Source organism: Puma concolor, chromosome A2, assembly GCF_028749965.1.
Source record: "Puma concolor isolate L17-30 chromosome A2, mPumCon1.1.hap2, whole genome shotgun sequence".
NCBI classification, from domain to species: Eukaryota; Metazoa; Chordata; class Mammalia; order Carnivora; family Felidae; genus Puma; species Puma concolor.
The window spans coordinates 74,616,953-74,637,791 of record NC_141668.1 but is presented as its reverse complement, the minus strand read 5'-3'; the positions used below and the strand labels follow the sequence as shown (position 1 = coordinate 74,637,791).

Sequence of the window (20,839 nt, the reverse complement as noted above, 5' to 3'; positions counted from 1 at the left end):
TCTCTTTTCTTGCCAAAAATGCATAAGCTCAGTCAAATCAGGAAAAAAAATCACACAAATCCAAATTGAGGGACATTCTGCAAAAAAACTGATCAGTTATCTTCAAAAATATTGAGGACATAAAAGACAAAAAAGACTCAGAACTGTCATAGACTGTCAGAGACTAAGGGGACTTGACAGTTAAATGTAATATGGGATCCTGGGTTAGATTATGATACAGAAAAAAGACCTTAATGAAAAACATAAATTTCAAATAAAGTCTGTAGTTTAGTTAGTAGTATTCTTGTTTTGATAATTTTACTATGATTATGAAAACTTTTACTATTAGGAGAAGCTGGGTGAAGGGTAGAAAGGAATTCTCTTTACTATTGCAATTTTTCTGTAAATCTAAAATCATTTCAAAATAAAAAAAAAAACAAGACCTGAGCTAAAACATTCTAAAGTCTATTTTATCTGAGGTAGATAAGTTGTTCAGTTTTAAGACTGTGTTAGGCATGCTTGATAAAATTTGATAATTTTTTTAAGTTTATTTATTTATTTTCAGAGAAAGAGTACAAGCAGGGGAGGGGCAGAGGGAGAGAGAAAATCCCAAGCAGGCTCTGCGCTGCCAGTGCAGAGGCTGATGTGGGGCTTGAACCCACGAACCACGAGATCATGACATGAGCCGAAACCGAGTTTGGGATGCTTAAATGACTGAGCCACCCGTGCACCCTGATTAATTTTTAAGACTTATTATCAACAGAATGAAAGTAGAGAGAATAAATACCAGACTTGTAAAGAGAAAAACTTTAAGGAGAAACACAGGAGAAAAAGAGGAGAAAAGGAAAAGAGGAACAATAACAATATTCAGCCAGAATTTTTAAAAAGTACTAAAGGAGAGAAAAAGAAATTGGACAGAAAAATATTTAAAAGTAAGTAGAAACAAGTCCAAACATATTATGATCAAAATAAATGTGAATGGACTAAATAACCAATTCAAAGTCAGATTAAAAACAAACGAACAAACAAAAAACCTAAGTGCTATTTATGAACCATGACTCTAAAGCATAAGATCATAAAAAGGTTGAAATTAAAAGGAGGAACCAATGTTATATATGGATTTGATTTATGACAAAGGTGGCACTAAGATCACTATAGAAAGTATGCCTTTTGATTCTGGGTCAACTGGGAATTCATATAGAAAGAAAAAGATATTTGACTCCTATCTTGCCATCCACAAAAATCAATTTTAGGTGGATTATAGATTTAAATGTGAAAAATAAAACAGTGAGATTTCAAGTATATGAAGTTGGAAGATGTCTTCATGACATTAGGATAGAGAATGAATTCTTTTTTAAAATATATTTTTAAGTTTATTTATTTATTTTGAGAAAGAGAGTGCACATAGGGGAGGGGCGGGGGGTGGGAAGAGAGAGAGAGACAATCCTAAACAGATTTCACACTGCCAGCATGGAGCCCAATGTGGGGCCTGAACCCACGAACCTTGAGATCATGATCTGAGCCGAAACCAAGAGTCGGATGCTTAACCAACTGAGCCACCCAGGTGCCCCAAGGATAGAGAATGAATTCTTAAGTGGATGCAAAAAACATAGTTTTTAATAGTAACATATTAGAAATAACATAAATGTCCATTATAGGAGGCATATTAAATAAATTATTTTATATCATGCATAGAACTAATTTCAGTAGAGCCTTAACCACACCAGGCCAGACTGTGATTTAATCAATATATTTTTGGCTTTTGTTTAACTTAGTGCTAAAGATTATTAAAATTATCTGTGTCCAAATCATCTCCACTCAAAGTTTCTCAAAATGTATGGCCTTTGGCTTTAACTTTAACCATGGCTGAGTCCAAGTATTTGGGTTTATGATTTTCTATTTCCACAATGTGTTTTGTAGTGTTTTAATTTTATGGTTTTTGCTTTTTGTGACTTGAAAAAAGTCTTCTATATTTACTTCTGTATCATACGAGAACATGATCCCCTCAAATTCAAAGTCTGAATTTGTAAACTTGAGGAAAGTTTAACAGTTTATTTACAAAGGTATGGGTAGAGTGTAGGGAAATCACAGAGGAGAGTGTTGTATCCTAGAGCTAGTACAGTAAGCCCCACTGATACTCCTAAGCCTGAAGTGGAAGTGAGAGAGAACCCAGACAGTACACTGTGGACAAAGGCCACCTGACTGGAGCTTGGGACCTGGTGAATGAACACAGCCTGCAGCAATGCTATAGCAAAGAGAGCCAGGGGAATAAATCCTCATTCTCATTCTCCTCCATTCTTAGCTTCTGCTGCAGCTCCCTGTTGGCTAAACTAATAGGGAAGCCAGAGAGCATGAGGGACCCTTGATGAAGTCCCTACAGTTTAGCCCTTTGGGGCACAAAGCAGAATCAGAGAATGGAGATTACAAAAATGGCCACAAGTTTTCCAATGTCTGTACGTGTCCCAAGAAGTAGAGTCTATTTCCTCATCTCTTGAATCTCACGTTGGCCATGTGACTGATTTTGGTCAATGGGGCATTAGCAACCAAGATACAGACAGAAATTTGAAAAGCACTCAGACACTGGGAGACTGACTGTCCTCTCACAGTTTTTGAGACCCCTACCATCTATGCTGTGTGAAGAAGTCTGGATAGCTTACTGGATGATGAGAGACAGTTGGCTACTGACTCCAGCCTTCAGCCAGCCAACACTCAGAAGCAGAGTGATCTAGGTGACAGACAGCTGACCACAAATGCATGAGTGAGCCCAGCCACCAATATCAGAAGAATTGTCTAACTGAGCCAACCCCAAATGGCTTACAGAATCGTGAGCTTAAAGTGTTTCCTATGCAGCAAAGACTAACAGATGATGTAAGTGGTAAATGGTATATATCCAGCACAATTTTTTAAAAAAATTATGCTTTGTCTCTCACAGTTAGTTCTTAATCCATTTGGAAATTATTTTGCATATGCTGTAAGGAAGGGATCTAATTTAATTTTTCTCATATGCCTAGCTGGTTTGCAATATATTCAATAGTAAATTCTTTCTTCACTGATTTCTAATGCTGCCTCAGTCATATGTGTAGAGCTGTTTCTGACTTTCAGTTCTATTCCTTTTATATATTTGTCTAAGTTTTCATCAAAGCACATGTTTTAATTATTATAACTTTATAATAAATCTTGGTACCTGGTAGAGATAGTCCTCTTCCCTTATCCTTTTTCTTCAAAACTATGGTGGTTATTCTCAATCCTTTACATACCCAGATCAATGTCAGGGTCCAAGTTCCACAAAATATCTTGCTTGTATTTCAATAAGAATTGGATTAAATTTGTGAACTAATTTGGGAGAGAAGTGATACATTTATGATATTGATTCTTCCTATTTAATAACATGGTATATCTCTTTTGCTATTAGGAATGATATCTGATTTCTATGTCTTTTTTTAGTTTTTTAAATATTGGTATATAGGAACACTAATGGTTTTTGTTTGTTGATCTTGTCTTCAGTAATATGACTGGGCTTTATACATCCTCCTAGATTTTTTTATAAAGACAGTGTCATAAATATTGGCAGTATTTGTTTCTTCTTATCCAATTCTCTGACTCATGTATTGTCTTAGTGCATTTTTCAAGCCCTTCAGTAAGTACAATGTGGAATAGGGGGAATGATAGCAGCTATCTTTGTCTTATATTTTTAATCTGCTAATGTGGTATATTACATTAATAGATTTGCTTTATTGAACATCTGGCATTCTGAGGGTAAATCAAACTTGGTCATGATACATTGCTTTTTAATTCACTTCTGAATTACATGTAACATTTACTCAGAGTTTTTATGCCTATATTATTAGCAATTTTGTTGATAATTTTACTTTTTTGTAATGTTCTTATCCAGTTTTGTTGTCAAGGTTAACCTCATAAAGTAAGCTAATTATCTATTTGTTGAAGCATTTTATGTTATAGGGATAATCTGTTCCCTACAAGTTCTGTAATTTTTTTAAATTTTTTAACATTTTTTATTTTATTTTTTGAGAGAGACAGAGCACAAGCAGGGAAGGGGCAGAGAGAGAGGGAGGCACAGAATCCCATGCTGGCTCTAGGCTCTGAGCTGTCAGCATAGAGCCCAATGCGGGGCTTGAACTCATGAATTGAGAGATAATGACCTGAACTGAAGTTGGATGCTTAACCGACTGAGCCACAAAGGTACCCCTGTAAAAATTTTTTTTTGATCTCTTACTTATTATATGTGATGGTTACTGGTTTGTCCAAGTTTTCTTTTTCTTCTCAAGACGTGGTGAAGTAACTTCCTTCTCCTGGCTTCATATTTCTATATAGAGGAAACTCCATCTGTGTAATGCCCTTGGCCTTGAACCTCATCTCCAGAATATCTCCTTTACAGAGAACACTTGAATAACTAATGACCTCAGCTCCTTCTGGGTTCCCTCCAGGTCTTTCTGCCTACAAGATATGTGTTCTAGTCAGCTGGCTTGCATAGAATAAAAAAGGATTGAATACTTGTTAAGGGAGCCAAGATTGTCCATCTGTGTGATGATAAAGTAATTATGTCAAAATTGGGGGGGAACTGGGGTACCTGGGTGGCTCAGTTGGTTGAGTATCCAACTTCGGCTCAGGTCATGATCTCACAGTTCATGAGTTCAAGCCCACGTTGGGGTTTCTCTGATTCTGGAGAAATTAAGTCTCTGGGGTGTTAAGGGTCCATGGTTTATGGCTGTAGAGTTTTGACCTCGACATTTTGCAGCAGCCCAGATTGTGCATTTGACTTTTGTGGGATGGCTTTTTCAGGTGGCTGTAGCCCTAGGGCTTTCTTTGTAAGTGTGGCATACATGGGATTGTGATCTTGATGGGTTACCACAGTTCACGGTAGTTTTTTCCCCAGGTGTATGGTTGTGTTTCTGCAAAAGGGTTGTTTTTATTTTTTTAATTGTGGTAAAATATATGTAAAGTTTATCATTTTAATTATTTTAAAGTGTGTAGTTAGTAGCATTCGGTACATTCACATTGTTGTATAACAAAAGAGCGTAAGATGAAACACTTAACGACACAAGGGCTGCTCTGGTCTTTGTGTTAGATACCTACAAATTAATGGTGAATGCTGCATCCAGTTTGGACTGGTAATAGAGGAGAAATAGAGTCAGAGATGAGATCGCTTATTCTATTGGCCCAAATTAGGTCAAATGCCCAATCTTGTATCAATGACTGTGGCCAGGAGTCAGAGTAATATTATTTTAGATAGTATGGCTCACCCCCGTAGCCAGGGTTAGCATTTGCCTACCCCAAATATCACAGAGGAAATGTGTGTGTGTGTGTGTGTGTGTGTGCACGCATGCGTGCTCAGGGAGATAGAGCAGCCCAAACCCAAAGGAAGAACAGATGCTGAAGAAGCAACTATGATGTTCTCTATAAATGCTTCCTAGAGATAACCAGTGGTAATATCATACATACTACTATTGTTTTTTGTTTTTGGTTTTTTACAAAATTGAGACCTTACTATATAGCATCATTGTCTACTATGGTAGCAGTAGCTACACGTGGCTATTTCAATTTAAATTAAAGAAAATTATAATTTAGCTTCTCAGTCACACTAGCCACATTTCAAGTGTGTAACAGCCAAATGTGCCTAGTGACCACCTTACTGAACAGTGCAGATATTGAACATTATCATCATCACAGGATATATACATTGTAGTTAACATACTGTGATTTGAAATAAAATATTTGAAAAGCATTATCTTTCCTGCCTGCCAAATTCTGTTCTCGTCTGTGTTATCAATTGTATAACCATTAGCATGTAAATATTTTGAAGGCTGATCCACATAGCAAAATAACATTCTTAAAATCTATAGGAGAGAGTCTTTTTCCCCCCTCATTTTCACAAGCACTGAGAGACTCACTTAAAAGTAAATACGGGGGTGCCTGGGTGGCTCTGTGCCTGGTAAGCTTGCTACTCCTGATTTCTGCTGTAGTTCATGAACTTTTGGTTCCTGAGATTGAGCCATCTGTGTGCTGACAGCACTGGAGCCTGCTTGGGATTCTCTCTTCCTTTCTCTGGCCCCTCCCCTGCTTATGCACTCTCAAAATAAACAAATAAACATTTCTTTAAAAAAGAGTAAATACTGCCAACCTAATAGGCAAAAACAGATCCCAACTCTGTTTTCATAAATACTAGCCAAGTTGGACAATTCTATGTAATTTGTTACCTATTTGAAAGACCTGGACACTAACCGCAGGACGTTTTAATATCTTGCAGCATTAACAAATTGTTTCCTGGAGTGTGGAATAAAGGCCCCTCAACAGAGGCTAAAGCAATGTGAGACAGGACTCACACATGCCAGAGGTGGGTATCCCTGGGGCATGAAGAGAGAGGACATAAAGAGCTGTAGGTGTTGAGGGGAAATGGGAGAAGAAAACTTGGTTTTGGATTTGAGGATGGTGGCCTAAATAAGTCACAGCTCTTTGCTTCACCTGGAGCCTCTCAGCGGCTGCGACTCAAGTCGCAGACAGGACAGGGATACGGGCAGGGAAGCATCCAGCAACTCGGGCGATAGCGGAGACCTGCTGTCCCGCACTGACGCCACCCTGTGCCCCCAGCGTCTCGGATCCGCCGCGCCCCTGCGCGTTTCTGAGCTGGCCTGGGTCACACTACGACACCGGCGGGGAGGCCGGGGTCTCCATTCAGTTCTCCTAGAGGGACGCGCGCCAGCGGCCACGTTTAGGTTAGAGAACTCCAGGTGCTTCTACCGAGCATTGTTTTCCTAACTGCGAAGTGAACAGCAGGCTACAGAGCCAGGTGAAAATGGCACTTAGTGACGTGGAAGACCCAGTCTATCACTGTTCTCTCAAACCGCCTCACGGAATCTCTTTTGGTCTCAGCAACCCATCTGGCCATTCTTCCACCCCAGCTGGGGTCCCAAACCACGAACCAGGCTGAAGGTGCGCTGCCAGGGCCCAGGAATAACTGAGCTTGCTCATCTCGTGAGGTGACGACTGCACCACTGTTTAAAGGGATCGCCGACATCCCAAGGGTTTGGAGATTTGCAGGCGGGTCTGCCTTTGCAGTTCCAAGGAAGGATACTGGGAAGAGAGTGTGGACACAGGACAGGGGGCTGCTATTTGAGAAGGTTCCAGGAGTGACTGTGACCTGCCTTCTCCTTTCATCTAAACGAGAAAGGTTGAGGTTACAAGACTGATTTGGTTCTAGACTAGTATAACCAAACCATGGCATTTATCAGAAAAAAAATATAGGGAGTTTTTGTAGTCATAAATATGAGATGTAATTGAAAAACCTGATATAAAGTTTTTAGAAAAAAGAAATAGAAAACTTAAAAATGATCTTGTTTGGTTTACTAACACAAATATTTAAAATATAACAAAACTGAACCAATGAGTTTTACTACAACTGAATAAAGTATTCTAAAAACATCGCTTGAATTCATTCATATCTTTTCATGAACACTATCACATCCCTATTTCAAGGTGGTGTTTAAAATTTTCTTAGAGTACTAAATTAACAGAAAATCTCCAATGCATATTATCCATAGACTCACATCAAATGCTCTCCTTTCATTTGCAGAGGCCTTTGCAGAGTAGGGCACTCCACCTTGGTGAAGAGTCACCGTTCTCCTGGTTACCAGGGTGGTTGACCTATCACTTTCCCTAGCGCTTTTCCATAGCTTGCAACAGTTCAAATTGTTTTAGTGTATGGATCTCCCAGGCCCTCTGTCACCGCCAAATTCCAATTTGAAATTTGAAGTTGAAAAATGAATGCAATTAGCTTCTTAGAATATATGGAAAGCATTGAGGTTCCCTTTTCTATAATTCTACACGTGTAGCCTTTTAGTATCCTGTTTTGTGGATTTAATTGGCAAGTTGTCATCTGCTTAAAGTTAAGAACTTTGTGACTAATTGGAAATACATATAATTTGCTTGTGTTCCAGAAGTCTATATTTTGTCTTTTTTAAAACTGAGATATAATTGACATATAACATTAGTTTCTGGTGTACAAAATAGTGATTTGATATTTGCGTATGTTGCAAAATGATCACCACAGTAAGTCTAGTTAACATCCAACACCATACAGTTACAAAAACTTTTTTCCTATGAACTTTTAAGATCTACTCTTTTAGCAAATTTCAAATATACAGTAGTATTAACTATAATCACCATGACTTATTAACTATATTAACTATATTCCCATGACTTAATTCATAACTGGAATTTTGTCCCTTTTGGACTTCTTTCACCCATTTCACCCACCCCTTACCCCCTGCCTCTGGCAACCACCAATCTGTTTTCCCTATGAGTTTGCTTTTGTTTTTGTTGTTTTAGATTCCACGTATAAGTGAGATCATATGGTATTTGTGTTTCTCCATCTGACTTACTTCACTTAGTATAATGCTCTCAAGGTCCATCCGTGTTGTTGGTAATGGCAATATTCCTTTTTTATGGCTGAATAATATCCCATTGTATAAATATATAAGTATGGCTCTTTTTAAAACCCATTCATTCATTCATTGATGGACACTTAGGTTGTTGTTATGTCTTAGCTATTGTAAATAATACTACAGGGAACATGGGGGTACATGTATTTTTTTTTTTGAGTTAGTGTTTCCATTTCCTTTGGATAAATACCCAGAAGTGCAATTGCCAGATCATATGGCAGTTCTATTTGTAATTTTTTGAGGAAACTTCATACTGTTTTCCATAGTGGCTGTACCAGTTTACATTTCCACCAGTAGTGCACAAGCATTCCCATTTCTCCACACCTTTGCCAACACTTTTTTTTTTTTTTAATTTTTAATGCTATTTTAGAGAGCACAAGAGGGGGAGAGGGTCAGAGAGAGAGACGGACTCATAAGCAGGATCCACGCTCAGTGTGGAACCCAACGCAGGGCTCAATCCCACAACCCTGGGATCATGACCTGAGCTGAAATCAAGTCAGTTGCTCAACTGACTGAGCCACCTAGGTGCCCCATTTTCTTTTTGATACTAGCCATTCTAACAGGTGTGAGGTGATATCTCATTGTGATTTTGATTTGCATTTCCCTGATGATGAGTGATGTTGAGTACTTTTTCACATGCCTGTTGGCCATCTGTATATCTTTGGGAAAATGTCCATTCAGGGGCCCCTGGATGGTCAGTCGGTTAGGTGTCTGACTTCAGCTCAGGTCATGATCTCACGGTTCGTGGGTTGGAGCCCTGCATTGGGCTCTGCACTGACAGCTCAGAGTCTGGAGCCTGCTTCAGATTCTGTGTCTCCCTCTCTCTCTCTGCTCTCTTTCAAAAATAAATAAACTTTTAAAAAAATGTCTCTTCAGATCGTCTGCCCATTTTTAAATTTTTTTTTTTTTTTTTTTGCTATTGAGTTGTATGAGTTCTTTACATACCTTGGGTATTAACCCCCTTATAGATATATAACTTGCAAATACTTTCTCCCATTCTATTGGTTGCCTTTTCATTTTGTTGATGGTTTCCTTTGCTGTACAGTTTTTAGTTTGATGTAGTCCCATATTTACTTATTTTTTGCTGCCTTTGCTTTTGGTGTCAAATCCAAAAACTCCTCACTAAGACCAATGGCAAGGAGCTTACCCCCCTATATTTTCTATTTAGGAGTTTATGGTTTTGGGTCTTATATTCAAATCATTAATCCATTTTATGTTAATTTTTGTGCATACTGTTAAGACAGTGGTCCAGTTTCCCCAGCCCCATTTATTGAAGAGACTGTCCTTTTCCCATTGTATATGATTGATTCCTTTGTTGTAAATTAATTGGCTAAATATGTGTGGCTTTATTTCTGGGTTCTCTATTATATTCCACTGCTTTTACACTAATACTGTTGGAAATACATATGATTTGATGGTGTTCCAGAAGTCTGTATTTTTTGTTTTTTCAATCAAGGCATTCAAAGCTGCTGCTTATTATACTTACTTTCCTTACTCAGCATAAAGCAGAAGTGAAAAAAGCTTCTTAATTTTAATATGTCAATTTGTATTACCTTTGGTCTTTGGAATACAGGTAGTTTTCTTATCCTTTTTTTTTTTTTCATTCCCTTTCTTTTAGGGAGTTTATGAAGTTTCTGACTTGTGATTTAAACTCCACATTAAAAAGCAAATTAGATTATCTTTACCTAGAACTGTCTCAAAGTTTATTCATAACTAGAAAATAAGTTTCAAAAACATTTTGTCATGCTCTCATCATAGTGTTTATTTAATCCATCTTGGAATTGTAAATGTGAATGATATATTTTACCATTTTTTTCAATGACTGATTATGACTTAAGAAGGGAAACTTAATAACTTGATAGCAGTTAGTAAAGCCCTATTTTTAAACTGTTATGTAACATAAGATATGTGGTCCCTATATTTTCAAATAGTAAATGATTTATCAAGTAAGCCAAAGTTCAGATAATATTAATTAAAATCCAACTTTTAACTATATACACTTAGTTACTTGTGAGTGAAATAGTTGAAATAAATTAAAAACCCATACTGGCTTTTCTTCCTCCTAGTGGTTGTGTGTACAAAACTATTCCAACATTAACTGGAAGCAAACAATTTAGAAAGGAAAAATAGCACACATTTGACTTAAGTGAAATTTTTTTATCCATTTTTCTGTCTTCAGATGACTTATCCTTTCATGGCCTCACTGGTATATATTCAATAAATACAAACACAAAGTATAATCAACATCTGTAAAATGTAACTGGGAAGGCGTGTTATTAAAACATCACATAGCACATTCCAAAAGTCAACAAATGATTTGCTAATTACTGGTGTGGGATTTATACTTGCGTTATTTGCTCATACAATTGAGTTGATGACATAATTTTATGATTTCTAACTAAAGCTTTTAGTATGCTCTGGCGGAGACTTCCTTTAAAAACAATTGCTTTGGATATGCATTATTTTTAACTCTACAATTTTCATTTTTACCGTCCTGTTGGAAAACTATTATTTTTTCCCCCGTTGAATTGGAGCACATACAGTCTACTCTCTAAGCAAGCAGGAGAAATTATACCAGTAAAGCACTGCAAATGAGAAAGTGAGGTCAGTGGGCTCATCCTTTGAGTGCCCTCAGTGTGGAGTCAATTCAAAGGGGGTAAATATTCTCCAGACTGTTTTACCAAAAGATTAAACCAATTTTTAGAAGCAACCAGAAATATTCTTGTATGTTGTCTCAGTCCTGTGCCAACATTGATTTTTATTAATGTAATTAGTTATTTCATAGAATTTAAATAATTTAACAAGATTTTGCATTTTTATTAGCAAAGTTTTATATTTCCCCATATTTTATTTATTTTTGAGAGAGAGAATGCAGGGGAGGGGCAGACAGAGAGGAAGAGAGAGACTCCCAAGCATGTTCCACACTGCAAGTGCAGAGCCTGGTGCAGGGCTCAAACCCACGAACCGTGAGATCATGACCTGAGCCAAAATCAAGAGTCAGATGCTTAACCAACTGAGCTACCCAGGTAGGTGTTCCCCCCATAATTTAAAGTTGTCTGCATTTCTGAACATATAGTCTCTCTGTTAACCTCTGACTACTCCCTACTGGAATTTGAATACTGACATTCCTACTAAATTTTTATATATTTTTGGTAAATTTTCAACATTTACATAACAAGTTATGATCTTTTATTTTTTTCTTTTCAATTTTTTTTAAGTTTATTTATTTGGGGAGAGAGCACAAGTGGGTGAGGGACAGAGAGGAGAGACAATCCCAAGCAGGTTCCTCTCCATCAACACACAGCCCATTGTGGAACTCGAACTCACAAACTGTGAGATCATGACCTGAGCCAAGATCAACAGTCAGATGCTTAACTGACTGCACCACCCAGGCACCCATGATCTTTTCTCATATGTGCTTTTAGAATTTATGTGTAGTAAAATTTCCTATTTTGATGTACAATTTCATGAGATGTGACAAAGATATACTATTTGTCAATCACAGTCAAAATATAGAACAGTTTTTTTACTTCCCCAAATTCCCTCATGCTTCCCCTTTATAGTCCCACATCTCCTCACTCCCATTCTAATCCTCTGATGATTACTAATTGTTTTCTGACCTTATTACAGTTTTGCCTCTCCCAGAATGTCATACAAATGGAATGTTACAATTTGTAACTTTTTGAGTCTGGCTTCTTTCAGTTAGTATTTGAAATTCATCCATATTGTTCATGAATTGTTTATTCTTTTTTGTTGCTGAGTAGTATTTGATATGGATGTATCTGAGTTTGTTTCATTCACCATCAAAGGATATTTGGGTTGTTTCCAATTTGGAGCAGTTATCAATTGTTATATCTCATATGAATTGTGAAAAAAATTGAAAGTGTAACGTATATACATCTGATTACAGATTTTTGTGTGAATATAAGTTTTTGTTTCTTTGATAAATTTCTAGGAGTGGAATGACTTGGTTCTACAGTAGGTGTTTTTTTTTAACTTGGAAACTACCAAACTCTTCCAAAATGGTTTCACCAGTTTGCATTCCTGTTAGCCAGGTATGAGATTCGGTTGCTCTAAATTCCTTGATTCTTTTTCTTTCCTTTGTATTGTGTACATTTAAAAGGCATTTTATTCTATTAAAAAAATACTTTTAAACATTTATTCACTTTTTTGAGAGCCAGAGAGAAAGCGTGAGTGGGGAAGGGGCAGAGAGAGAGGGAGACACAGAATCTGAAGCAGACTCCAGGCTCTGAGCTGTCAGCACAGAGCCTGACGCGGGGCTCAAACTCATGAACCACGAGATCATGAACTGAGCTGAAGTCAGCCACTTAACCAACTAAGTCACCCAGGTGCCCCTAAAAGGCATTTTAGACATCTCTTATCTCTTATGATATCCATAAATGAATGTGCTCTGCCACTAAAATATACTAGTCTCTTTTTCTCTGTTGACATTTAGATTTAATATTTAATTTTTGGCCATATGAAATTTATTGAATACAAACTATGCAGGATGGTACCAAGCTATTTTTTTTTTGCATACTGATGTCCATTTGCCTAATGAGATGCTTTGGAGCTGCTCTACCTTTGCCCGTTTCTCAGTGGAACTCAATACATTTCGCCAAATGATCTCCATTCCTTATATTAGGCAGTATGATACCATTTTCCAGTTGCCCAGGACAGAAAGATGAGATTTATGACTCTTATTTCGCAAACCCAAAAGGTCACTGGGTTTTGTCAAAACGTGAATCCACTTCTCCCCACTGTCTTATACTTTCTCACTCAGACCCCTTTTAGCCCTTCTGTACACTGGCCCAGGGTGATCTTGTAACACACCAATCTAAGTTAGTCAAGTCCCAAAGGCTCCAATGGCCCCTCATTAGCAGGGAACACAACATCCTTCAAGATATGGTCGCTTTTTTTTTTTTTTTTAAACCTCTTCATCTCCCTCTCCTTTATCTGACAAATGTCTGAATACAGAAGGCAGACTGCCAAATTTTGAATTCTGACTCTAGGATGGTTTTTGGCCTTAGACAAGTAACATAACCTCTCCATATACAATTGTCTTCAAAGTTATACAATATATGAAAGTAAAAATATTTACAACACTGTTAGTAAGTTTGACTCCTAAGCTTTTTAGAAGAAAACAAATATCTTGTTTTTATTATAATCTTACACCACGGTCCTGGTTCATTAATACCCTGAGGCAGACTACCTAGATATGAATCTGAGCTCCACCGCTTAATATTCTCTTTGGCAAAAGCTACTTAACTTTCTGTTTCTTCATCTGTAAAATGGTAATAACAGTATCTGCTTCAGAGTGACTATTGTAAGGGTTACATTAATTAATATATCTAAAACAACTGCAAGGCACATAGTAGGCACATTTTAAGTATTAGCTATTGTTATTATTTAACTAATGGGTATGACCCTAATTTCCCATCCATGGTTGGTGCCCTTCCAGAAAATCCTGAATAACCAGTGCTTCCTTCTAACATAGAAATTGGTACAATGTATTGCAATTACCTTTCTCACACTCTAAGAAGTCTGAAATATATTTCATTTACCTCCAGGCCGCAGGCCTCTAAGAACTCCTAGCACTTACCCTTCTTTTGCTTTAGGGCCTTTTCGGTCTGCCTACCTCTGCACTCTGACCTTATGAATACAAACTTTAAATGAGAATCATACCATCACAAGTGGATTTTTGCTGAGAAAGTATTTTTTGCATGGACTCAAGTCACTTTAATTCCTTCACCAGTTTTCTACACAGCAAAAACAATTTATATTTTTTCCATTTTCATTTTACTAAAATTATTTTCATTGGAAGTATTTTTTACTGAATAAGTTATAAAGCAAGGAATTGATTCATCAAACAGTTTTTTGCATATATCAAATTCTTCTAATTACAGTTTTTGCTATTGGGTTCCTCAGGATCAAATTTTATTTTATTTTTTCATTTATTTTAAGTGTATTATTTATTTTGAGAGAGAGAGCGAGCGAGCAGGGAAGGGGCAGAGAGAGAGAGAGGAAGAAAGAGAATCCCAAGCAGGCTCGGCTCTGTCAGCATAAGCCTAATGCAGGGCTTGATCCTTCGACTGTGAGATCATGACCTGAGTTGAAACCAAGAGTCAGTCGCTTAACCAACTGAGCCACCCCGGCACCCTTCAAATTAAATTTTAAATTTTATTGAAGCAATTTATCCATTAAATTTGGTCAAGAACCGTGGGCCCCTGGGTGGCTCAGTCGGTTGAGTGTCTGACTCTTGATTTCAGCTCAGGTCATAATCTCATGGTTCATGAGACTGAGCCCCATGTTAGGCTCCAAGATGACAGAGCATAGCCTGTTTGGGATTCTCTCTCTCTCTCCACCCTCTTTTCTATCTGCCCCTCCCCAACTTGTGCTTGCTTTCTCTGTCTCTCAAAAGAAATAAACTTTAAAAAAAAAAAAAAAAAACCTGTGGCCAGTTTTACTTTTTTACATATTTCTATCAAGTCTAATTTTTGGGGGGGGTCAGTTTTGGTAACTTTAAATCTTACAAGATGTAACGTTCTTTGCCAAGTTTTTTTCCTAATACATTTATCATGTGCAATGTTAACTGTTCTGGTTTTATTTCTACAATGGAAACTCATTTGTTGTGATTTGGATAAACAATTGTTTAAATTTACTTCTTAGCTAAAAATGAGAAAATTGTATCAATTCTCCAGGACCACTCTTGAGGTCAAAACGTCTCATCCCATTTCCCTTCTCCCTCATATGTTTCTGTCACTCCCATCCCTCAGATGCGAGCTTAAGCATCACTGGCTCAGGGGTGCCTCTCCTGATCTCTAAGGCTAGATCAAGTTTCCCTCTTTATGCTTACATAATACACTTATTTTTCTTTCATCACACTTATAGATTTTATAAATATATATTTCCATGAGTATTTATTGTCTCCCTCATTAAAATTTGTTCCCTAAAGGCAGGGGCTTTGTTTTTCTTGGCAATGGATCCCTGGCACATAAAAGGCACTCAAATTTATTGAAAAAAGATGAAAAGGAAAAAGGTGTCTTTTATCCCCAGTGCACATATAATGCCTGGCCAATCCTAGGCACTCATTAAAACCTACTTGCATTTCTCCATTATTGGTTATTTCTGGTTTGTTATGGTCTGACAGACAATGATCAGTTTTTCCTCTCAATACCTTATTTGAAAATTGACTTTTTTTTTTTTAACGTTTATTTATTTATTTTGAGAGAGAGAGCAAGCACAAGCAGAGGAGGGGCAGAAAGAGGAGAGAGAGAACACTGCCAGCACACAGCCTGATATGGGGCTTCATCCCATGAACCAAGAGATCACGACCTGAGCTGAAATTAAGAGTCAGACACTTAGCTGACTGAGTCACCCAGGTACCCCTGAAAATTGACTTTCTAATGCTATATATTTTTTAAGCCTTTAATAGCCATGCTACGTTAATAGTCTTTCCTTCCCTTCTCTACAAGGCTGCATTACTGTGTAACTCCAGGAGGGTACACTGTATTCTATGGGGCAGGGAGTTGTTTGATGTAGTAACATTGCATCCTCACCTCCCTCTGTGAAAGGAAAAGCATTCAGCTAACTCCTAGTTAAAGTTGGTTATAAGAGTTCTAAACCCTAGCTGTATATCAAAATCACACTGGATACTTTACCAACAGAAATCCTTGAATCCCACCCTAGATTTATTGAGTCATAATGTATTGAAACTCCTCACATGACTGCAGTGCCAGGATTAGGAAACACTGGGTTGGAGCACAGGATAAGTGTGGGAAAAGTGGTTACACATTAATTTGGATAGGAACATTAGTGACCATGTAATTAAGGGCCCTGCATTCAATACTGAGGACATGGAATTTAATTGTAATATAGTAAGGAACCATGAAAAGCTTTCAGAGGGTAATGAAATGATCAGATCCATAAGAAAGGTGAACTTGGCACCAGTGTGGCAGATAAGTGGGCAGAGTGTACAGCCTCAGCCAGGAGAGGCAAGGGAGGAAGTAACACCAAACCTAGGAACAGGTGGGAAGGACTTCAACTAAGGCGGATGCAGGGCAACTAGGGAGGAAGGAAATGGGAAAGGACTCATAAGAAATTTGACAAGATTTGATAAGTGGAATGTCGAGGGTAATAAAGGGGAGAGAAGTTGAAGACCACTCCAAGATTTCCAGGATAAGCAACTGGCTGCAATTTGATGGTGCCACTAACCAAACAGAATACAAGTGGAAGGATAGAATTGAGCAAGTAAACAAATTCGGTTTCCAGCTGTGATGAAATAGACGTTCTTTTTGTAGGCCATTTAGGTGGAGCTAGAGCAGCAAGAAATTGGAAATTAAGATCCAGAGTTCAGAAGAGAATCTGAGGCTGAAATATTAGGTTTGGGAGTCAACAGTTGAGGCCACTGGAAGGTATGAAACTGAACAGAGCACTGTCTATGTAGAATCAAAAGTATTTAGCATAGAATTAGAGATAAAGCAGGCTTTCTCATTCAATTTACTTAATCATATATAATTTTAATAAGGCTCAGACAGAGCACCATTAGAAATAAACAGAAATTAATGTGAAGGTTAAATTCTGATATATAAAACTTATCTGCAATCTTTAGGACAGCTTCAAATATGACTATTGTATCTCTGAACTTACCTACAACATATCAGTCTAGGGGCGCCTGGGTGGCCCATCAGTTGAGTGTCTGACTTCAGCTCAGGTCATGATCTCATGGTTCAGTTCATATGTTCAAGCCCTGCATTGGGCCCTGTGCAGACATCTCAGAGCCTGGAGCCTGCTTCGAATTCTGTCTCTCTCTCTCTGCCCCTCCCCTGCTTGCACTTTGTCTCTCTTTCAAAAATGAACATTAAAAAATTTTTTAAAAAATTTAAGAACATATCCATCTACTGGCTCGGAAAGACCAGTTTCTAAGGTTATTAAATAGCATCATAATTCAGTTAGCTCCTCATCTATGATATCAGTACTCCCCTAAATGAAACAGATATTTGGTGATCTACTTTGACAAAGGCAATATAATTCATCAGGCTAAATCATAAAAATACAACATGTACATAATAAATGCAACTACTGATATCCAGAGACTGTCACTTACTCTGTGTGTCTATGTATGAGTGTACTTATGTGCCAGACACTTTTGTGTAATTTACTTTAATAATCCAAATTCATTACTGCATCTGGAATCATTTCAACAGAAAAAAACCCCAAAACTTAAGATTCCTAGGCCCTGTTACTTCTAGAGAGTGAATGAACTTGTATATACTGAGTCCCAGCAATCTTTGTTTAAAGAAGCATCAGGTTAATTTTGATGCAGGGGATTCAAGAACTGTACTTTGAGAAATACTAGCTTATACTAGTTACACATTTTAACTAAGAATTTTAAAAACATACTGAGAGATGTTCATAGATTACAGAAAAATGTTTGAAATAACGGTGTTATGTGGTTTAAGTAGAAAATATATTTTCTTTATTCAAATATGTTGAGTTTCAGTATATTCTGAAATGACACACAAAGTTATACCAAAGCTATATTTTAATTTCATTACATCCCACTCCAAATTCTTTACCATTTACCAAAAATAACTTTTTATAAAGCTTACTATTTTGTCCAATATTATACAGATGATCAATCTACATATTTTTATGTGTTTCTCTCAAAAATTAGAATAGCTTATGAGGATATTATACAAAACTAATTGGTATATTACACACCAAACGTAAGTACAGATTCTGTACAATGTAGTAGTATACATTCATATATTACAAGAGACTAAGTGCCTTGTTAAAAGTGATAGTTTAAGAAATCTTTCATGGAAAAAATCTGCATTACAAAATGTGGTAGTTTAAGTATCAGCTGCTTTCCTCTCATGAATTTCTTTCGGTGGGCATTAACTGTCCATTTAGCTTCATTAATAGTTTTACCACAAGGCCAGCCTATAAAGTAAAATATATGTCAACAGTAAATGTAAGGATGTGTAAATGACATACATGGCAGTGAGCAGTTCCCTATCTATCTGAAAAGAAACTTTCTTATTAGAGGAAGTTTATCAAGAATAGAGGGGGTACTAAGGCTTTGAAGGGATGCAACTAGTGGCTCAGATAGAATACTTATCAAGAGGGAAGGATTACCTGACAGACACCTGGATAAAAGAGATAGGGAATACTAACTAGAATTAAAAGAAACGCCAGAAAACAGAGTTTCATTGTTATAAAACTAAATAAATTATTCAGATAAGTTTCTGGCTTATTTGCTTAGGAAAGGTCTGCCTTTTATCCTTGGTCTTAAATATCTTAATTTCACATAATATCAAAGGTTTTCCTTGAAGTAAAATGGATTGTCACTTAAAAAAAAGAATCTTTACTAATACAATAGTTCATTATTAGAAGTCCAGAGCAACTGATAAGTACTTACCTGTTTTGTGTGTACTATAAAGCTCATTTTATTTTCCATACTATGGATCTGAAAACATGCATCAGCATCTCCCAACTGCCACATAAAACAACCATACTTAAGACTGATAAGTAAGGCCTGCAATATAATTAGAAATTGTTATATTGAAATGTATGTTAAAAACAACACCTATCTTCTCTTACTATCTACAATGATCTAGTCATGTCCAAACATAATGGTTTTGAATGTTATAATAAATTGTTTTCAAAGTTCCCTCAATAACCTTACAGAGCCTCAAGTACAGAACCACATAGATGGTAGACTCTTAGGAGACTGCCTTCAGCAATGGTATCTTTTGTATCACACTGACAAACATTTTAAAGATGCCCATTCTGTGGTATGTATATACATACGTATAAACACACACACACACACACACACACACACACACACACACACACACAAATAATATTCAGCCATCAAAAAGAAGAAAATAATGCCATTTTTAACAACATGGATAGACCTTGAGGGCATTATGTTAAGTGAAATAAGTCAGAAAAAGACTAAACAGGGTATCGCTTACGTGTGGAGTCTAAAGAAGCTGAACTCGTAGAAACAGAGAGAAACAGAATGGTGGCTACCAGAGGCTGGGGGACAGCCAACATGAGATGTCGGCCCTGAAGTACAAACTTTCAGGTATAAGATGACTAATTTCTGGGGATCTAATGTACACCATGGTGACTATAGTTAATAATACTATATTATATAGTTCATGTTACTGAGAGAGTAGATCTTACGTGTTCTCATCACAAAAAGAAAATGGTAATTATGTAACATGGTGGAGGTATTAGCTAATGCTATGGTACTAATCATTTTGCAATACATATCAAATCAACCCATTGTACACCTTAAACTTACACAATGTTATGTCAATTATGTCTCAGTAAAGTTGAGAAGATGCCTATTCTCTCAGTGACTTTCAAGAAAATTAAATGTACAAGTTTTTACTTTCCGCACGTTAAAAAAAAATCCCTTTCACTTTATTCAGTACCTTTTGAATATTCACATAGTACTTTCAGATCTGAAATTTATGTAATGAGGTAACAGGTTGACTTAAGCAATTCCATCTCACTGAAAATAAGTATAGTGATATATTTATGGTAAAAATAAGCATAATTTTAATAATTAATATAGCCTTCATAAATTCATCAAATTATTTAAAACCAGTATTAGAACAACCTATTTCTGGGGTGCCTGGGTGGCTCAGTCAGTTAAGTATCCAGCTCTTGGTTTTGGCTCCGGTCATGATCTCAGAGTTTGCGGCTTCAAGCCCCATGTGGGGCTCACACTGACATTGTGGAGCCTGCCTGAAATTCTGTCTCTCTCTGCCCCCCACTCAAAATAAATAAATAAATTTTCAAAAAAAAAAAAAAAACTATTAAAAAAAAACCCTATTCCTACACTTTCCTAACAAAAAACTTAAATTTAAATAAGCATTCAATATACTTTTTTGATTATTTTAAAATGAATCTCTCCTAGCAACTTGCATTTTCTTGCCCTAAAATATATTATTTATATACACATATACAAAGAAAGTGTTTGTGCATCCTTTAAAATACACGTTTAAAAACATTTGCTTTCAGGGGCACTTGGGTGGCTCAGTTGGATAAGCGTCAGACTTGAGCTCAGGTTTGTGAGTTTGAACCCTGGCATCGGGTTTGATGCTGTCAGCGCAGAACCTGCTTTGATCTTCTGTCCCCATCTCTCTCTGCCCCTCCCTCCCTCCCTCCCTCCCTCTCTCTCTGCTCCTCCCCTGCTCACATTCTTTCTCTCAAAAATAAATAAAGCATAAAAAAATTGCTTTCTATGACTAGCAGTTCTTAAAATGTTGATAAAATGTTTATTTTTATTTATTCTGAGAGAGAGAGAAAGTGCATGCACAAGCAGGGGAGGGGCAGAGAGTGAGAGAGAGAAAGAATCCCAAGCTGGTTGGGTGCTCAGC

At 37.0% G+C, this 20,839-nt stretch overlaps 1 protein-coding gene and 1 long non-coding RNA gene across 6 annotated transcripts in view; one reads left to right on the top strand and one right to left on the bottom strand.

The window, feature by feature from the left end:
- The window catches only part of LOC147583269 (uncharacterized), a 61,030-nt gene extending 51,771 nt beyond the window's left edge, over positions 1–9,259 (top strand). The window contains exons 2-3 of the long non-coding RNA XR_015247526.1: positions 6,245–6,331; positions 6,868–9,259. This is a non-coding gene — a long non-coding RNA (uncharacterized LOC147583269). The remainder of the gene's footprint in view (positions 1–6,244; positions 6,332–6,867) is intronic.
- An 8,631-nt stretch (positions 9,260–17,890) lies between these two features.
- Positions 17,891–20,839, bottom strand: part of KRIT1 (KRIT1 ankyrin repeat containing) — a 42,313-nt gene continuing 39,364 nt past the window's right edge. For all 5 annotated transcript variants that reach the window (XM_086696426.1, XM_086696428.1, XM_086696429.1 and 2 more), the window contains 2 exons: positions 18,859–18,975; positions 17,891–18,380 (listed from right to left, as the gene is read on the bottom strand). In XM_086696426.1, coding sequence (XP_086552552.1) covers positions 18,312–18,380; positions 18,859–18,975 — 186 coding nt within the window. In that variant the 3' untranslated portion in view covers positions 17,891–18,311. The remainder of the gene's footprint in view (positions 18,381–18,858; positions 18,976–20,839) is intronic.